This window comes from Mastigoproctus giganteus, chromosome 8, assembly GCF_048544385.1.
Source record: "Mastigoproctus giganteus isolate SK-2022 chromosome 8, ASM4854438v1, whole genome shotgun sequence".
Lineage (NCBI taxonomy): Eukaryota > Metazoa > Arthropoda > Arachnida > Uropygi > Thelyphonidae > Mastigoproctus > Mastigoproctus giganteus.
This window is the reverse complement of record NC_143582.1, coordinates 175,629,051-175,645,207: the sequence shown is the minus strand read 5'-3', so window position 1 is coordinate 175,645,207 and position 16,157 is coordinate 175,629,051. Positions and strand designations below refer to the sequence as shown.

At 37.0% G+C, this 16,157-nt stretch overlaps 1 protein-coding gene across 1 annotated transcript in view; it reads right to left on the bottom strand.

Annotated features, from left to right (window-relative positions):
* The window catches only part of RpS3 (ribosomal protein S3), a 54,967-nt gene extending 39,646 nt beyond the window's left edge, over nt 1-15,321 (bottom strand). Inside the window, exon 1 of the mRNA XM_090379914.1 lies at nt 15,206-15,321. Coding sequence (XP_090236040.1) covers nt 15,206-15,235 — 30 coding nt within the window. The 5' untranslated portion in view covers nt 15,236-15,321. The remainder of the gene's footprint in view (nt 1-15,205) is intronic.
* Between the last annotated feature and the right edge of the window lie 836 nt (nt 15,322-16,157).

Genomic DNA, 16,157 nt, shown 5'->3' with positions numbered 1-16,157 from the left:
ACGGTAAAGGTATCATCAACATACCTTTTCCATTTCTTTATGGGAAACTGACATCCACCAAAAACCCTTTCCTCTAACTCCTCCATGGCCAGATTGGCCACGATGGCGCTAATAGGAGATCCCATGGCTGTACCGTGGGATCTCCTATTAGCGCCAATGATGTCTCTTTGGGTAGTAGATCGCCTTTAAACGTAGAGGATATTTGTTCGGGTGTGGAACTTTGTCTGGCCAGCACCACTATGGTGTACCAAGGTGTTATGTACAAACAGGTTCACGGTACAGCCATGGGATCTCCTATTAGCGCCATCGTGGCCAATCTGGCCATGGAGGAGTTAGAGGAAAGGGTTTTTGGTGGATGTCAGTTTCCCATAAAGAAATGGAAAAGGTATGTTGATGATACCTTTACCGTGGTCCAGAAGGGGAGAGAGGATGATGCACTCCATTGGCTTAATAGCTTCTCCCAATTTATACAATTTACCTCAGAGGTGGAAACAGGAGGTACCCTTCCTTTCTTGGATGTACTGGTCTCTAGGGTAGGCCCTAGGCTAAAAACTTCTGTGTTTAAAAAACCTATGTGCAGAGGCCAGTACACCCATTATAGTTCAGCACAAGCTGGGCAGCATAAGAACAGTGTAGTGAAAGCTCTACTAGATAGAGCAGGGTCACACTGCACCACCTCTGAGGACAAAGAATGTGAAATTAGACGGGTCACAGCAGACCTTAGAAAATGCGGATACCCCCAGAGGATCATAGACAGATTTAGTAGAGGAATAGAGTCTAACCGTCAGGAACCGTTTGTTCCTGTCGCTACCGCATACATTCCTTACTATCCGGGCGTTACTGAGCATCTCGCTAGAATTTTGCGGGGCTATAAAACACGCTGTGTGCAGCTTCCCGGGCGGAGGTTGCACACAGTGTTGTCTCAGGTAAAAGACCCAATAGCAAAGGACCTGAGTAGTGGAGTAGTATACAGGATAAAATGCCCGGATTGTGGGGAGGGTTATGTGGGCGAGACAAAACGACGGCTCAAGGATCGTCTGGGGGAGCATGCAAATGCTATAAAAACCGCTGATTACAATAAGTCTGCTGTGGCCGAACATTTTTGGGAGAAGCAGCATCAAATTTCCCCAGAGGATGCGGTTATCATGGATCGAGCGCATGGGTTCTGGAACCGTAAATGGCTCGAGAGCCTACGAATCTGTTCATCCGACCACAATATTATGAATAGGGACAGAGGTATGCGTATGCATCCTCTGTTTGAAACTATTATCCTAAGTACGGATGAACGGTTTTGCTTAACACGCTCCCGAGCTATTTCCGCTTCCAGTTCAGACCATGCGCCGGCTGCACCACGTGTATAGGTACCGTGAACCTGTTATATATATGGACGTGCTGCAGGAAGTTTTGTTACTGCTGAGGAAGGGAGCGCAAGCTTCCGAAAGCTCCAGAGATTTTTATCGTTTTCATCGCTTTTAATCCGGTTTATTTTAGTGTATTTTATCTCAAGGATTTTATCACAGTTTTAATGCTTTTATATGTATATTTAATATAATAGTAGTTTTTGTAAATATTTATTTTATTTTAATATGTAAATAAATACTTATTCTTATGTTTGGTGTGAGCTGATTTAATACTAAAAAAACCATGAGCAACCATGACAAAATAGACTACTAAATTAGTTAAACATGTTAAGATTTTCCCTTAACAAAAAACATGTATCCCTTCAGAATGTCATATATCTAAATGTCCCTGGATTGCACTCAATCATTGACTAAGATTTTCCCTACCACTGAAGTCAGACTACCAGTCTGTAGTTAACGACTCCATGCTTAGAACAACCTTTATGTATTAGTGATACGTTGGCAATTCTCCCGTTCAAAAGAATCTCTACCAAGTCCAAAGATGCCTTCATAATTAACCTCAATAGTTCAATATACTCCCTTGCAGTCTCCCTCAAAACTACCAGTATGTGCCATCAACTCCAGAGCCTTACTTGCTTTTATGCTCAAAGGTTTTTCTAATAAACAATCATTTTAAAGATGTAACTACCATCAGGAGTAAAGGGAAGAGTTTTTGCTTTCATAAAGGCAACTACAGTGGTCTCAGAGATTTTTTAGGTTCTATACAGTGGAACCAACTGATAATTTTACCAACAGCAAATTCTAAATGGTAACCATTCAAGGAAGTAATTTTGGAAGCTACTAGGATTTTTGTTCCAACTAAGAAATACTGTTCTAGGTTCAGGCCCAAATGGATGTCAGATGAACTAATGAGACTCGTGGCAGAGAAGACAAAATGCATGGGATGCACATAAATTGTCAGGCAACATAAGCCTATGGTATATACAAGATAGTCTGTAATCAAGTCACAAAGTAGGTTAGGCAAGCGAAGGCAGAAAATCTTTGGCAAAGGATGCAAAGAAAAAAAGCAAAGACTTCTTTACTTATATAAACTCTAAAAAGAAGTGGATGAATCAGATTGGTCCACTTGATAACAATGTTTTGACTGTAGATGATCATTCTCAGATAGCTGCCAAACTAAATGAGTATTCTGTATCTACATATACACGAGGAGTTATTCAAAGAGGAGGGAGCCAGATGTTTATCAAACTCTAACAGGGAGTTAAAATGATTTTGTAATAACTCAGAGCAAAGTGGAGGAGAAATTGTTGAAGTTAAACATAAGAAAGGCACCTCGGGTGGATGGGATCTATCCAGTTGTATTAAAGGAGGCAGCAAAGGAAGTAAGTAAACCCTTAGCCATAATTATGAGAGCATCGTTGGAGGAAGTCCCCACAGACTGGAGATGTGCAAATGTATCTCCAATTCACAAAGGGGGATACAAGGGTGACACAAATAATTACAGACCTGTTAGTTTCACATCTGTTCCAGGGAAAATAATGGAGTCATTGGTTAAAGAAGCATTGCAGGATCATTTAGACAAGGCAGCAGTAATAATTCAGACACAGCATGGGTTTGTCAAGGGGAAGTCTTGTCTGACCAATTTGATTGGATTCTATGATTTGGTCACAAAGGAACTGGATGCAAAAAATAATTTTGTTAGCATAGACAGGTGATCACCGCTTAACACTGATAATTCGTTTCAGAAAAACAGAGTGCTAAGTGAATCTGCACTAAGTGAGCGCCGCATTCTCATAAGGTAACATATGTATTTGTGAGTTGCGGTTGGTGTGATAGGTTATTTCCTAATCAATAATAAACAGTAGTGAAAAGATGCACAAATGTTGGTCAAAATATTTAATATTCAAATATTTGTACATATAAAATATTCTGCATTGCATACATACATAATTATGTGATAACTACTAACGTATCAAAATTAAACTTAAAATTCCAATTAAAATCATGAAAAATGTGTCGATTTTGAGTTGTACTTTTTGGCCCGCTTCCTGGTAAACTAAAAGGGGTTTTAATTTTAAATCCCTCTGCAGCGTTACCACCCAACAATAAAGCTTTGAAACCCGGCATGTTTTTTCTTCTTTCAATATGAAACTTTTTTTAGGCATTCATAGATGAAATCCTGCTTCATTTATGTTAAAAACTTGTTGAGAAGTGCCAAAAATGTAATCTGTAAAAGAGCGGTATAGTGATTTGTGACAGCGTTATAACGAGGGCCTGGTATATTTGGATTTCAGGAAAGCTTTTGATACTGTTGTGCATGGAAGACTACTGTACAAATTGGAGCAGTGTGGCATTGGAGGCAAATTGCTGCTATGGATAAAGGGGTGGTTGAGGGGGAGAAGACAGAGAGTGGTAGTCAATGGACACTGCTCATCGTGGACTAATGTTATTAGTGGAGTCCCTCAGGGTTTGGTGTTGGGCCCATTGTTGTTTTGTATATTTATCAATGATATTGAAGGAGGAATATCAAGCTTAATGTCAAAGTTTGCAGATGATACAAAGGTTGGCACAGTTGTTAATAACAGTATGCTGCTGTTTCAACACGATCTGGAAAAGTTGGGTAGATGGGCTGACAAGTGGCAACTGAAGTTTAAATGTTGACAAATACAAAGTACTGCATTTGTCAATAGTAGCAGTAACCCCAGAGAAACGTACCAACTGGTGTTAACACTCAGGGTAGTGGAGAATGAGAGAGAGACCTAGGAGTAATTGTGCAGTAAGATATGAAGTTTTCTGAGTAGTGCAAACAGGCAGCCAGAGTAGATCATGGGGTGTTGTCAATGATATACAGGAATTTTGCAAGCAGGGATAAGGTGTTTATCCCCTTGTATAAGGCAATGGTCAGGCCACACCTTGAGTACAACTTACAGGTCTGGAAGCCTCATTTTAGGAAGGATGTAGATTTGCTAGAACAAGTACAGAGAAGAGCAAGAAGATCTAGCTTTCTTCTTCTTCATTGTATTTACATACAGTAAATGTGCTGGTTATAGTGATCACTGGTTATATGAATCAGCCACTTTATAAAATCAAATTTCAAAGCACCGATTCAAATCAATGATATACAGGAATTTTTCTAGCAGGGATAGGGATGTGATTATTCCCTTGTATAAGGCATTGGTCAGGCCACACCTTGAGTACTGTATACAGGTCTGGAGACCTCATTTCAAGAAGGATGTAGAGCTGCTGGAACGAGTACAGAGAAGGGCAACAAGATTAGTGAATGGAACAGAGGGTTGCTCTTACGAAGAAAGGCTTAAGTTTTGCAAATTACAGAATCTGGAGACTAGGCATCGGTGAGGTGATCTGATAGAGGTGTATAAGGCTTTGAATGGCTTGAGCATGCTCAATGCCGATGGGATTCTTCCTCTTGCTCAGAATAATCACCTGAGAGGGCATAAATTCAAATTGAGGAAGGACGGATGTTGGATAGATGTGCGGAAATTTGCCTTTAGCCAGCCTTTAGTTGGTTTGTGGAATAGACTTCCATCACTTGTTGTTGAAGTTGATAGTCTAAACAAATTTAAGGCTCAGCCGGACAGGTATTTCGAATGAACGGAGGGGTGAAATGGGAGTAGTGGTTGTGCTTTTTTTTTGGCTGATGCTGAATAAGCTTGCTTTCTTGCATCATATGCCTCTACTAATGCTAATGCTAAATCAATAAAATGCACTACACTTTCCTTGTTTATTAAAATCCCATCTTCAGTTATAAGAATCAATTTTTAATGTTTCTGTGATATATTTCTAAAGCACATTTCTGGAGGTTACAACCATATAACAATAAAAACAATTTGCAGTTTTTGGTTTTTTGGGCTTTTTTTTTTTTTTGCTTAAACAACCTGTTATAAATGGGTAGTAAACTCGGTCTTATTGCATTTGCAATAATACCGATAGCTGGAATTCTGCATGTTTTTACGATATTATAGTGAAATGCTTTTCCTCTTCACTGAAATCTTCAAATATATAAAAAATAAATGTTCAGAATCTGCACCTGAAACTTCATAAACTTTTTACTCCCTAAAATGTGCGTCATGTTAGTTCCAATTTGTGCATGCTGTGTGCTTTCTTATTGATTGACGCTTTTTTTTTATTGTCAGTGGATAGAAAGAGTGAATTTGAGTGTCTGGAATGAAGTTTCAGAAACCTGCATTAGCAACTGTTTCAAAAAATGTGGATTAATTATTCATGATGGCAACTAAGTCACGATAATTATGTTGAAAAGCTTAAAGAATGGGCAAACAGGAGTTTAACTGTTGGGTGAACATAGATGATCGATAAGTTATTACAACTTTAACAGATGAAGAAATTGACTGGTCCGTTACTGATAATTTCGCCAATGAGAATGAACCCGAAAGAATTCCAGTTACAAAACTAGCAAAATCATGATGCCATAGTCATCCTGGGGAATGTGTTGGAAGATACTGGTTCAAGCGATCGTGAATATAGACTGTTATACAATACTGAAAAAACTATAAATACAGTAAACTTCCACTATCCATGGGGGTTACGTTCCTGAGAAATGCCGCGAATACTGAGTTATGGCTCCCATAGTAATAAAGGGGTTCTGTTCCAAAGTATGAAATATATAAGAAAAACTAGTCTAAAATTTTGTCTATGTATGTATTATATGTACCTTCATAATATGACTATGTACATAGACAGTACATAGTGAAATGCGAGCATAAGGCATCGAATGAAAATAAACAGTTTAATATTGAATGTTATATTTAATAGAAATTTCAAACAAATCTTTCAATCCAGTACCTTTGCTATAGCTAAAAAACTTATCCCGCCAGTGCCATCACCAGTTTCGCTAAAGTGTTGATAAAGGTGTTTTGCCTTTTCACGAATGATGAGTGAACTTAAGGGAATTTTTATTTTCAGTTCGGTCTTCTATCCACAGATTTAAAGCCTTTTCCATTTTTTCCTAATTTAACGTCACGAGTTACAGAGCAAATTTTTTCTTTCGATTTCTTGATTGATTGTACCATTGACTTATTGATTTTATAATGTTTTGCAACTGATAAGACACTTTCACCATTAGAAATTGTCTAATAACTGAATTTTATTTGCTAATGTCATCACCTTCTTTGATCTTTTCACAATTCCCTTGTTATTCGTAGCCATATTTTTGTAGGGGTTAGAAAAGAACTTGTCAACAATAAAGTCACTTTCTTCCGTTAACACACTCGAAAAAGTCTGTTTACGCTAACACACTGCAAAACGGTAGATTTTTCACTTTTGTAAGCATATCAATTTATAAATTGATAAATTTATAAACATATAAATTAAAAGCAAACCATAAAACCTTCCATGACAAGCACATACTAAACAAGGATTAGTGAGAAACATCCACGCCGCGATTTTTTCACCCTCTCCCCCACCCACTGAGCGCTGTTTTGACCGAGAAAGATAATTTTAGCCACGCCCATGTTTTTTTATGGCGGAAAATGTTCACGGCGATTTAAAATTCACATTTTTTTAGGTTTCATTTTATATTAAATCAGCGACCGCGAATAGCGGGAGTTTACTGTACTTTGTAGTGATAATTTAAAGCAATCTAAAAAAAGTGACTACTGTATTTTAAATTATAATCATATTACAAAGTGTTATATTAAATTAATATGTACATTAATTAAGCTATGTAAGTATAAATTTATTTTTATTTTGCTAACCTGTACATAATATTCATCCGATTTTCACATTTCATTTAATTGGTAATAAACTTTTGGTAATAAAGTGTAATTTTGTGCGTTATAGCTTTAATTTTATAGCCTGTGGATAATATTCGGCGATTTTCGCTTATTAGAATCAAATTTCAATTTGCAAACATGATCACTATTGTTGTTGTTTGGTTTTTAGGAGCATTAGCAACTAAGGCCATATTGCTCTGGGAATATGCGGTGGTCATTCCCTGACATTTCCGCATCCTCCGCATTTGGGGGTAACGGGCTCGAACCCCAGTCTAATCAAGAAGCGTGTGCTACACACTGCTGCTCCTTCCCACCTGACTACGGAGGCGCCACATGATCACTACAACCACGGCTTACTGTATATGAAAAATTCCTTGTCCCCATTCTTTGCTCTCTTAGCCAAGGCTTTCTCATTTTTCTGAACTAAGGGAGAGTCATGATTTCAACACACCTGTAATCCAAAAGGATAATTATCCATTTCACAGAGATTCTACTGTTTTAAACTGGTATGAGGAACACAAGGGAATGGTAAAGTATTTAAATTGGCCAGCCAAATTACCATATTTAAAACCTATAGAGAAAAATAGAACTCTCTTGAAGAGAAAGCAAAACAGCATCCATGAAACCTGAATGAATTACAGAGTCAACTGTGTTCAGAATGTCCTAATACTAATATAAACTTTTTAACTTTTAAAGTTTTCAGGACAGGCCAATTACAGCCAGAACAACTTAGTGGTTTCATGCTCTTCACCTACTCCATCCATACAGCTGAAACTCTCAATACCTTTTTACAAATATATTTGTTTTGATTGTCCCATTTACAATTACAAAAAAAAAAAAAACACACTCCATTAGCTATCATTACAACAGAAGAAATGTTAGAGCAACTGCAAAATGCTACTAAGCCTTTTTAGTTTGTTCCTGGCTTAAGCAATTGAGGGTGGCCCTTGCTAAGTTGGCTTCAGAGAGCTCTCATTTGCTGGATTATTTCAAGCATCCATGGTTTGCTAGCTAACTATGGAGAATCAGCCACTACTAGCATGTGGTAGCAATAACTCATTTTTTTTAGCTAAGAAGTCCACACGCTCTCAAACGTTTAGATCAGAAAAAACACTAACAATTTCTTTGCACACAAAGAAAAATAAAAGTTCATGCACCTCGTTGTTTTTTGTAAAAAAAAAAAAAAATATATATATATATATATATATATATATATATATATATATATACACACACACACTTTCTGCAATTTGTACTGCATCCACCAACAAAATTTTAAACAAATTCATTTATTGGCAGCCTCATAAATTGCAAACTTGGTGGCAAACAGAGAATACGACATTGCCTATTGTATAAAAAATAAATCACAATAGTGACAGATTTGTTTTTTGAAAATGCTGTTATGGCACCTTCTGGATTTGATTTTATAACAAATTTAAAGAAAAAATAGCAGTATTGGCAACAACAAACTTCTAAAAAGTTGTATGAAAATTATTTGTATTGTTACAAAAATCTTTGACATAATCACAACATTTCAAGGAAAAATTCTCTAATTATCATGCAAACAAAAAAAAAAAAAAAAGGGGGGAGGGGGGGAATCAACTGACAAATGCTGCCACGTATAACTACGCAAATCTGGGTAATCCTGCAGTTTAGTGTCAGGAGTCAGTCAGCTCACAAGTCACTGCCAGCTCCAACCTATTATTGTGAATCATTCTGAAGAAGCAGTTCCGACTTGACTGAGCATGCACGACCCACTGTATCTGCAGGTCTACATACTGGCAATGTACAACATACTTGCAGTAATTTTTTTTCTTTCCCCCCCCCTCTTATCTGTATTCTGGGAAAATAGCTATTTCAACACATTTTCGGAAAGAATAAAAAAAACAATTTCCTGGCTACATAAGAATTTGATTATAAAAATTAAAGTAGATAATTACAAAAAAAACAATAATGGAAATAGACAATTATTAATTTTGGATTAATTATAACACTGGCATTGCATTACTTAAAAATATATACCAATTATTACATATATACATATGTAATAATTGGTATATATCGCACATTGCAGTGCTATGTACTTGCAGTAATTTTTTTTTCTTTTAAAGTGTTACACAGAGAACAAGGACCTTATGAATGAAAGGCAAGTGTCATATGTTAATTGGTAACACCAATTATTATTATTACTAGACATATAGTGCAACAAAGCCTGAGGCTTATGCTGCACCAGCCAAAAAAAATTTGAGTTACCCTGAGAGAGAGAAAAAGAAGGGAATCACCAGGAAAGAGAAGAATGATGATATCCAGCTCAGGACAATATGCGAGGTATACAAATATTTAGAATTAATCACAAAATATAGTCATATTATTATTATTTTTAGGTAATACAAAATGTCAGTGTTATAATTAAAAATTAATAATAATTACCTATTTTCATTATTGTTTTTATAATTATATACTTTAGCATTAGCATTAGTAGAGGCATTTGATGCAAGAAAGCAAGCTTATGCAGCATCAGCCAAAAAAATTAAAGTAAAATAAATAAATAAAAAATAACCACTTCCACTTCACCCCTCTGTTCGTTCAAAATACCTGTCCAGACGAGCCTTAAACTTATTTAGGCTATCAACTTCCACGGCAAGGGATGGAAGTCTGTTCCACCTACCAACCACCCGCTGGCTAAAGGCAAATTTCCGCACATCTATCCTACATCTGTCTTTCCTCAATTTGAATTTATGCCCTCTCAGGTGATTATTCTGAGCGAGAGGAAGAATCCCATCACCATTGAGCATGCTCAAACCATTCAATGCTTTATACACCTCTATCAGATCACCTCGCTGCTGCCTAGTCTCCAGACACTGTAATTCGCAAAACTTAAGCCTTTCTTCGTAAGAGCACCCCTTTGTTCCATTCACTAATCTTGTTGCCCTTCTCTGTACTCGTTCCAGCAGCTCTACATCCTTCTTGAAATGAGGTCTCCAGTCCTGTATACAGTACTCTAGGTGTGGCCTGACCATTGCCTTATACAAGGGAATAATCACCTCCTTATCCCTGCTAGAAAAATTCTTATATATCATTGACAATACACCATGAGCTACTCTTGCAGCCCGTCTGCACTGCTCAGAGAACATCATATCTGTCTGCACAACCACCCCCAGGTCCCTTTCATTCTCTACCACTGTCAGTGTAGTACCACAGAGTTGATACGTTGCTCTGGGGTTGCTGTTTCCCATGTGTAGTACTTTACATTTGTCAATGTTAAACTTCATTTGCCACCTCTCAGCCCATCTGCTCAACCTTTCCAGATCCTGTTGCAGCAGCATAGTGTCAGGAGTGTCCTTGACAACACTGCCAACCTTCATATCGTCTGCAAACTTGGACATTAAGCTTGATATACCATCATCAATATCATTTATAAACACAGAAAACAATAAAGGACCCAATACTGAACCCTGAGGGACTCCACTAATGACATTAGTCCACGATGAGCAGCAGTGTCCATTGACTACCACTCTGTCTTCTCCCCCTCAACCACCCCTTTATCCATAGCAGCAATTTGCCTCCAATGCCACACTGCTCCAATTTGTGCAGCAGTCTTCCATGTGCAACAGTATCAAAAGCCTTTCTAAGATCCAAGTATATAATATCAAAGTTATTCCCTGCATCCAGTTCTTTTGTGACTGCATCATAGTATCCAATCAAATTGGTCAGGCAAGACTTCCCCTTAACAAAACCATGCTGTGTCTGAGGTATAACTGAAGTCTTGTCTAGATGATCCTGCAGTGCTTCTTTAACCAGTGCCTCCATTATTTTTCCTGGAACAGAAGTTAAACTCACAGGTCTATAATTACTTGTGTCAGCCTTTGATCCTCCTTTGTGAATTGGGGTTACATTTGCACATCTGCAGTCCATGGGTACCTCCCCTGAGTCCAAGGAAGCTCTCATAATTATGGCTAAGGGTTTGCTTACTTCCATTGCTGCCTCCTTTAATATAACTGGATAGATTCCATCCACCCCAGGTGCCTTTCTTGTGTTTATCTTCAACAATTTCTCCTCCACTTTACTCTCAGTTATTACAAGATTCTCTAGCTTAATGACAGAGTTGAATACACCTCTGGCATTCCCCTTGCTGAATAACTCCTCATGTGTGAATGTCGATGCAAAATATTCATTTAGTTTGTTAGCTACCTGAGCAGGATCATCAACAGTTGACCCATCGATATCAAGTGGACCAACCTGATTCATCCCCTTTCTTCTAGAGTTTACATAAGTAAAGAACTCTTTGCTGTTTTTCTTCACATCCTTTGCCAAGGATTTCTCGTAAACTGCCACGCCTTGCCTAACCTCCTTTGTAACTTGGTTACAGATCAACTTGTATCTATCATAGGCTTCTGTGTCACGTGTTAATTTGTATGTATCCCATGCATTTTTCTTCTCTGCCATATGCCTCATTAGTTCATCTGACATCCATTTAGGCCTAAACCTTGAAAAATATTTCTTAGTTGGTATGTAATATTAATAAACAATATTTCTTAGTTGGTTATATGTTAATTGGTAACACCAATTATTATTATTACTAGACATATAGTGCAACAAAGCCTGAGGCTTATGCTGCACCAGCCAAAAAAAATTTGAGTTACCCTGAGAGAGAGAAATAGAAGGGAATCACCAGGAAAGAGAAGAATTATGATATCCAGCTCAGGACCAATGTGCGAGGTATACAAATATTTAGAATTAATCACAAAATATAATCATATTATTATTATTTTTAGGTAATACAAAATGTCAGGGTTATAATTAATTAAAAATTAATAATAATTACCTATTTTGATTATTGTTTTTATAATTATATACTTTAAATTCATATGTAGTCAGGAAATTGTTTTTTATTTCTGAAAACACATTGAAACAGTTATTTTCCCAGAATACAAATAAGAGAAAAAAAATAAATAAAAATTACTGCAAATATGTAGTATATTGTTGCCAGTATATAGACCAGCAGATAGAGTGTCGTGCATGCTCGGTCAGAATGATTCACAAAAGGTTGGAGCTGGTGGTGACTTGCAAGCTGACCGTGACTCCCAACACTAAACTGCAGGGTTTTTTTTTTTTTTTTATGGAAACTTTGTGAAAAGGTTGTTGAATGATCCCCTGTGGGAATACTGCAACTCAGTTACCTAATCCACTTGCTAAGTAATTCCCAACTACAGAATTAGAAAACAATTCACAGAAAAAGAAATTGAATGATGTTAATTTTATTTAAAATAACTACTCCAATTATTACTAAAAAATTTCGACAATTTTTTTCCTAATTAATGCTATCTTTACTATTTAACTAGATAGCAAAGTCAAATAATTAGGGGAAAAACTGAGAAAGTTTCATAAATGGCAGCTTGCTATTGATTTTCCTTGTGTCTCCTTTCAACCCAGTGTTCTTGTGTAACAATCATTGGAATGACTACTTAAGGGTGTCCAGTTATATTATAATTATAAAGCGTTTAGGGTGTAAGGCTCAAGCTATGGAAAAGTCTAGACTATGTATAAGTATAGTGCTAAAGTAAATCAATAATACATAGCCAAATCTGAACGAACAAAATATTAGCAAAGCGGCATCGTTTTAAGTTGTATCTCATATTGTGAATACCTTCACGAGTTATGACAATTATTGATGCTTTTGCACTAATACTTATACATGGGGGTCCAGTTATTATTAGCCATATAGTGCAAGGAAGCCTGAGGTTTATGCTGCACCAGTTAAATCCCTGTCAACGATAATTCATGAAGTTATTCGTGCTAAAGGAGGGGTACTAGTTACTATTCGAAAAGTTACACGGGTAACTATTTTTGTGTCAAAATTACTTTCTGCATCCAATTTCTTTATGACTACCTTATAGCACCAATCATGGTCAGACAAGATATAGCTCGGACACAGCATGGTTTTATTATTATTAGCTATACGGTGCAAGGAAGCCTGAGGCTTATGCTGCACTAGACAAAAAAAAAAAAAAAAAAAAAAAAAAAAAGAATTACCAAGAGAGAGAGAGAGAGAGAGAGGGAGAGAGAAGTGGAAGGAAATCACCAAGAAAGAGAAGAATGATGATATCCAGCTCAGGACTCTAGGTGTGCCAAGCCCATACTCACCATATACAAGCCCCAGGGGTTAAGGGAAAGTCTTGCCTGACCAATTTGATTGGACACTATGATGTGGTCACAAAGGAACTGGATGGAGTGAATAACTTTGATATCATATATTTGGATCTTAGAACGGCTTTTGATACTGTTGCACATGGAAGACTGCTGAACAAATTGGAGCAGTGTGCCATTGGAGACAAATTGCTGCTATGGATAAAGGGAGAAGACATTGTGGTAATCAATGGTCACTGCTCATCGTGGACTAATGTTATTAGTGGAGTCCCTCAGGGTTCAGTGTTGGGTCTATTATTGTTTTCTTATTTATAAATGATATTGATGGTATATCAAGCTTAATGTCCAAGTTTGCAGACGATACGAAGGTTGGCAGGGTTGTTAAGGACACTAATGACAGTACGCTGCTGCAACAGGATCTAGGAAAGTTGAGCAGATGGGCCGAGCAGTGGCAAATGAAGTTTAACATTGACAAATGTAAAGTACTACATATGGGAAGCAGTAACCCCAGAGTAACGTATCAACTCTGTGTTACTACACTGACAGTGGTAGAGAACGAGAAGGACCTGGGGGTAATTGTGCAGGCAGATAGGAAGTTTTTTGAGCAGTGCAGATGGTCTGCAAGAGTAGCTCATGGTGTTTTGTCAATGATATACAGGAATTTTTCTGGCAGGGATAAGGAGGTGATTATCCCCCTTGCATAAGGCAATGGTCAGGCCACATCTTGAGTACTGTATACAAGTCAGGAGGCCTCATTTTAAGAAGGATGTAGAGCTGTTGGAACGAGTACAGAGAAGGGCAACAAGATTAGTGAATGGAACAAAGGGTTGCTCTTACGAAGAAAGGCTTAAGTTTTGCAAATTACAGTGTCTGTAGAGTAGGCACCTGCGAGGTAATCTGATTGAGGTTTTGTATAAAGCCTTGAATGGTTTGAGCATGCTCAATGCTGATGAGATTCTTCCTCTTGCTCAGAATAATCACCTGAAGGCATAAATTCCAATTGAGGAATGACAGATGTAGGATAGATGTGCATAAGTTTGCCTTTAGCCAGCAGGTAGTTGGTTGGTGGAACAGACTTCTATTCTTTGTTGTGGAAGTTGAGAGCCTACATAAATTTAAGGCTGGGCTGACAGGTATTTGGAACGAACAGAGTGGTGAAATGGGAGGTTTTTTTTTTAGGCTGATGCTGCATAAGCTTGCTTTCTTGCATCATATGCTTCTACTAATGCTAAGATCTGCCCTTAACAAATCAGCAGTGATTATTATTCCGTTATTTTATCTAGCACCAAAAGCAAAATTGCAAGCTTTTAAGTTCTCATTTCCTCTGTGAATAGTGGAGACAATTCACACATCTCTAATCCATAGGGAATTACTATGAAGTAAAGGATGCTCTCACGACTAAAGGTTTGCTTAGCGCTTTTGCTGCTTCTACCAGCCACAGGTGCCTTATTAAATTTTACCTTAAACAATCTTACCTTCCACTTTTTTTCCCCATCGTAAAAAATAATAATAATATTTTTTTTTTTTTTTGTAACGTTCTGCGCACGTTTCACAAAGAATTAATACTTATGCAAAATAATTGGAAATGGAGCCTAAGGGAAACACTGAAACAAACTTCAGGGCTATGAATTATGGGAATGAATTCGAGGTATTAACTGATAATAGTAAATATAGTTGAACAATAATTTCAAGTTATTTTTAAGGAGATTAACTGGTCTCACACAAAAGTCAGTTTCTCAGCAATATGTTCTATCATTCACCAACTAAACTGGAAACGTACTTATTGTAAAAGTCGGCGTGTAACAATCTAATTCATCCTTATTAATCGATGGAGAAATACATGCAATATAAAAGGAATATAAAATGCAAAAGTACATATATCAATTTTTCAACTTATTGTCAACACAAACATTAGTAAATATCAGATACTTTAACAATAAGCTTTACCTTTCGCTTCTTGGAAACCTGGGACGTCATCTTTGATATCAAAATGAGCGCATATAATACAGAACATGCACAGAGAACTTTTAAACATCAAACCAGAGGGCGGTGCAAAACAATTTGGAGCACACCTCACCAATCATTTAAATAAATAAATAAGAAACTAGAGCGAGCTGACAAACAAAAGCAAACTTGTGACCAATTTTTCGGGTTAAAGGTAGTCATATTCATAGATTAAATAAGATTTCTTAATTAATCTGTGTTCTTATTACAGTGGAAATATTACTATTGATAAAATTTCAATTAAAACTATTAATACTTATATTATTAATTTTATTTGCCCTCTATTAATAATTAATAACATGGGTATTAATTAGTTTTAGTAGTGTAAGAATTATGAAAGGAAGCAAGCAAACAAGCCGCGACTTTTGTCAATTGTGGAGTTACATAAAATTCGAAATAACTGGTAGGCCAACAAAAGTAGATTACGAAAACAGAAATTACAACTGAAAATTCGCAGTATAGAATCTTTCATTAACCATTTTTCAAAATAACATTCTAAAAAATTATTCTTGCAGGAACGGAATCCTTTATACCACACTCCACTTTAAAACTCGTCCTTTAAATAAACCTTCGTTTTCCAATAAATGTGCTAAGGCTGTTCAAGAGAAGAATGTTGCATATCATAAGTGGCTTATTTCTAATCCTCCAGTTTCATAAGCTCGCAACAATTGTAGAGCAGTTATTAATCAGCCCAAACTAGGGTTTGAACAGACTACGAGTAGAAAACTTGCTTCTTTTCCTAATGGAGGCCGAGCATTCTGGTCTCTTGCCGAAGCTATTGGCCGCAACTTTTGCCGATCTCTGCTCCCACCTCTTTCAAAACCACATGGTTCTTTTTTCACTTCGGCCAAGGACAAAGCTGACCTGCTAGCATCCCATTTTCCTTCCAACCCAT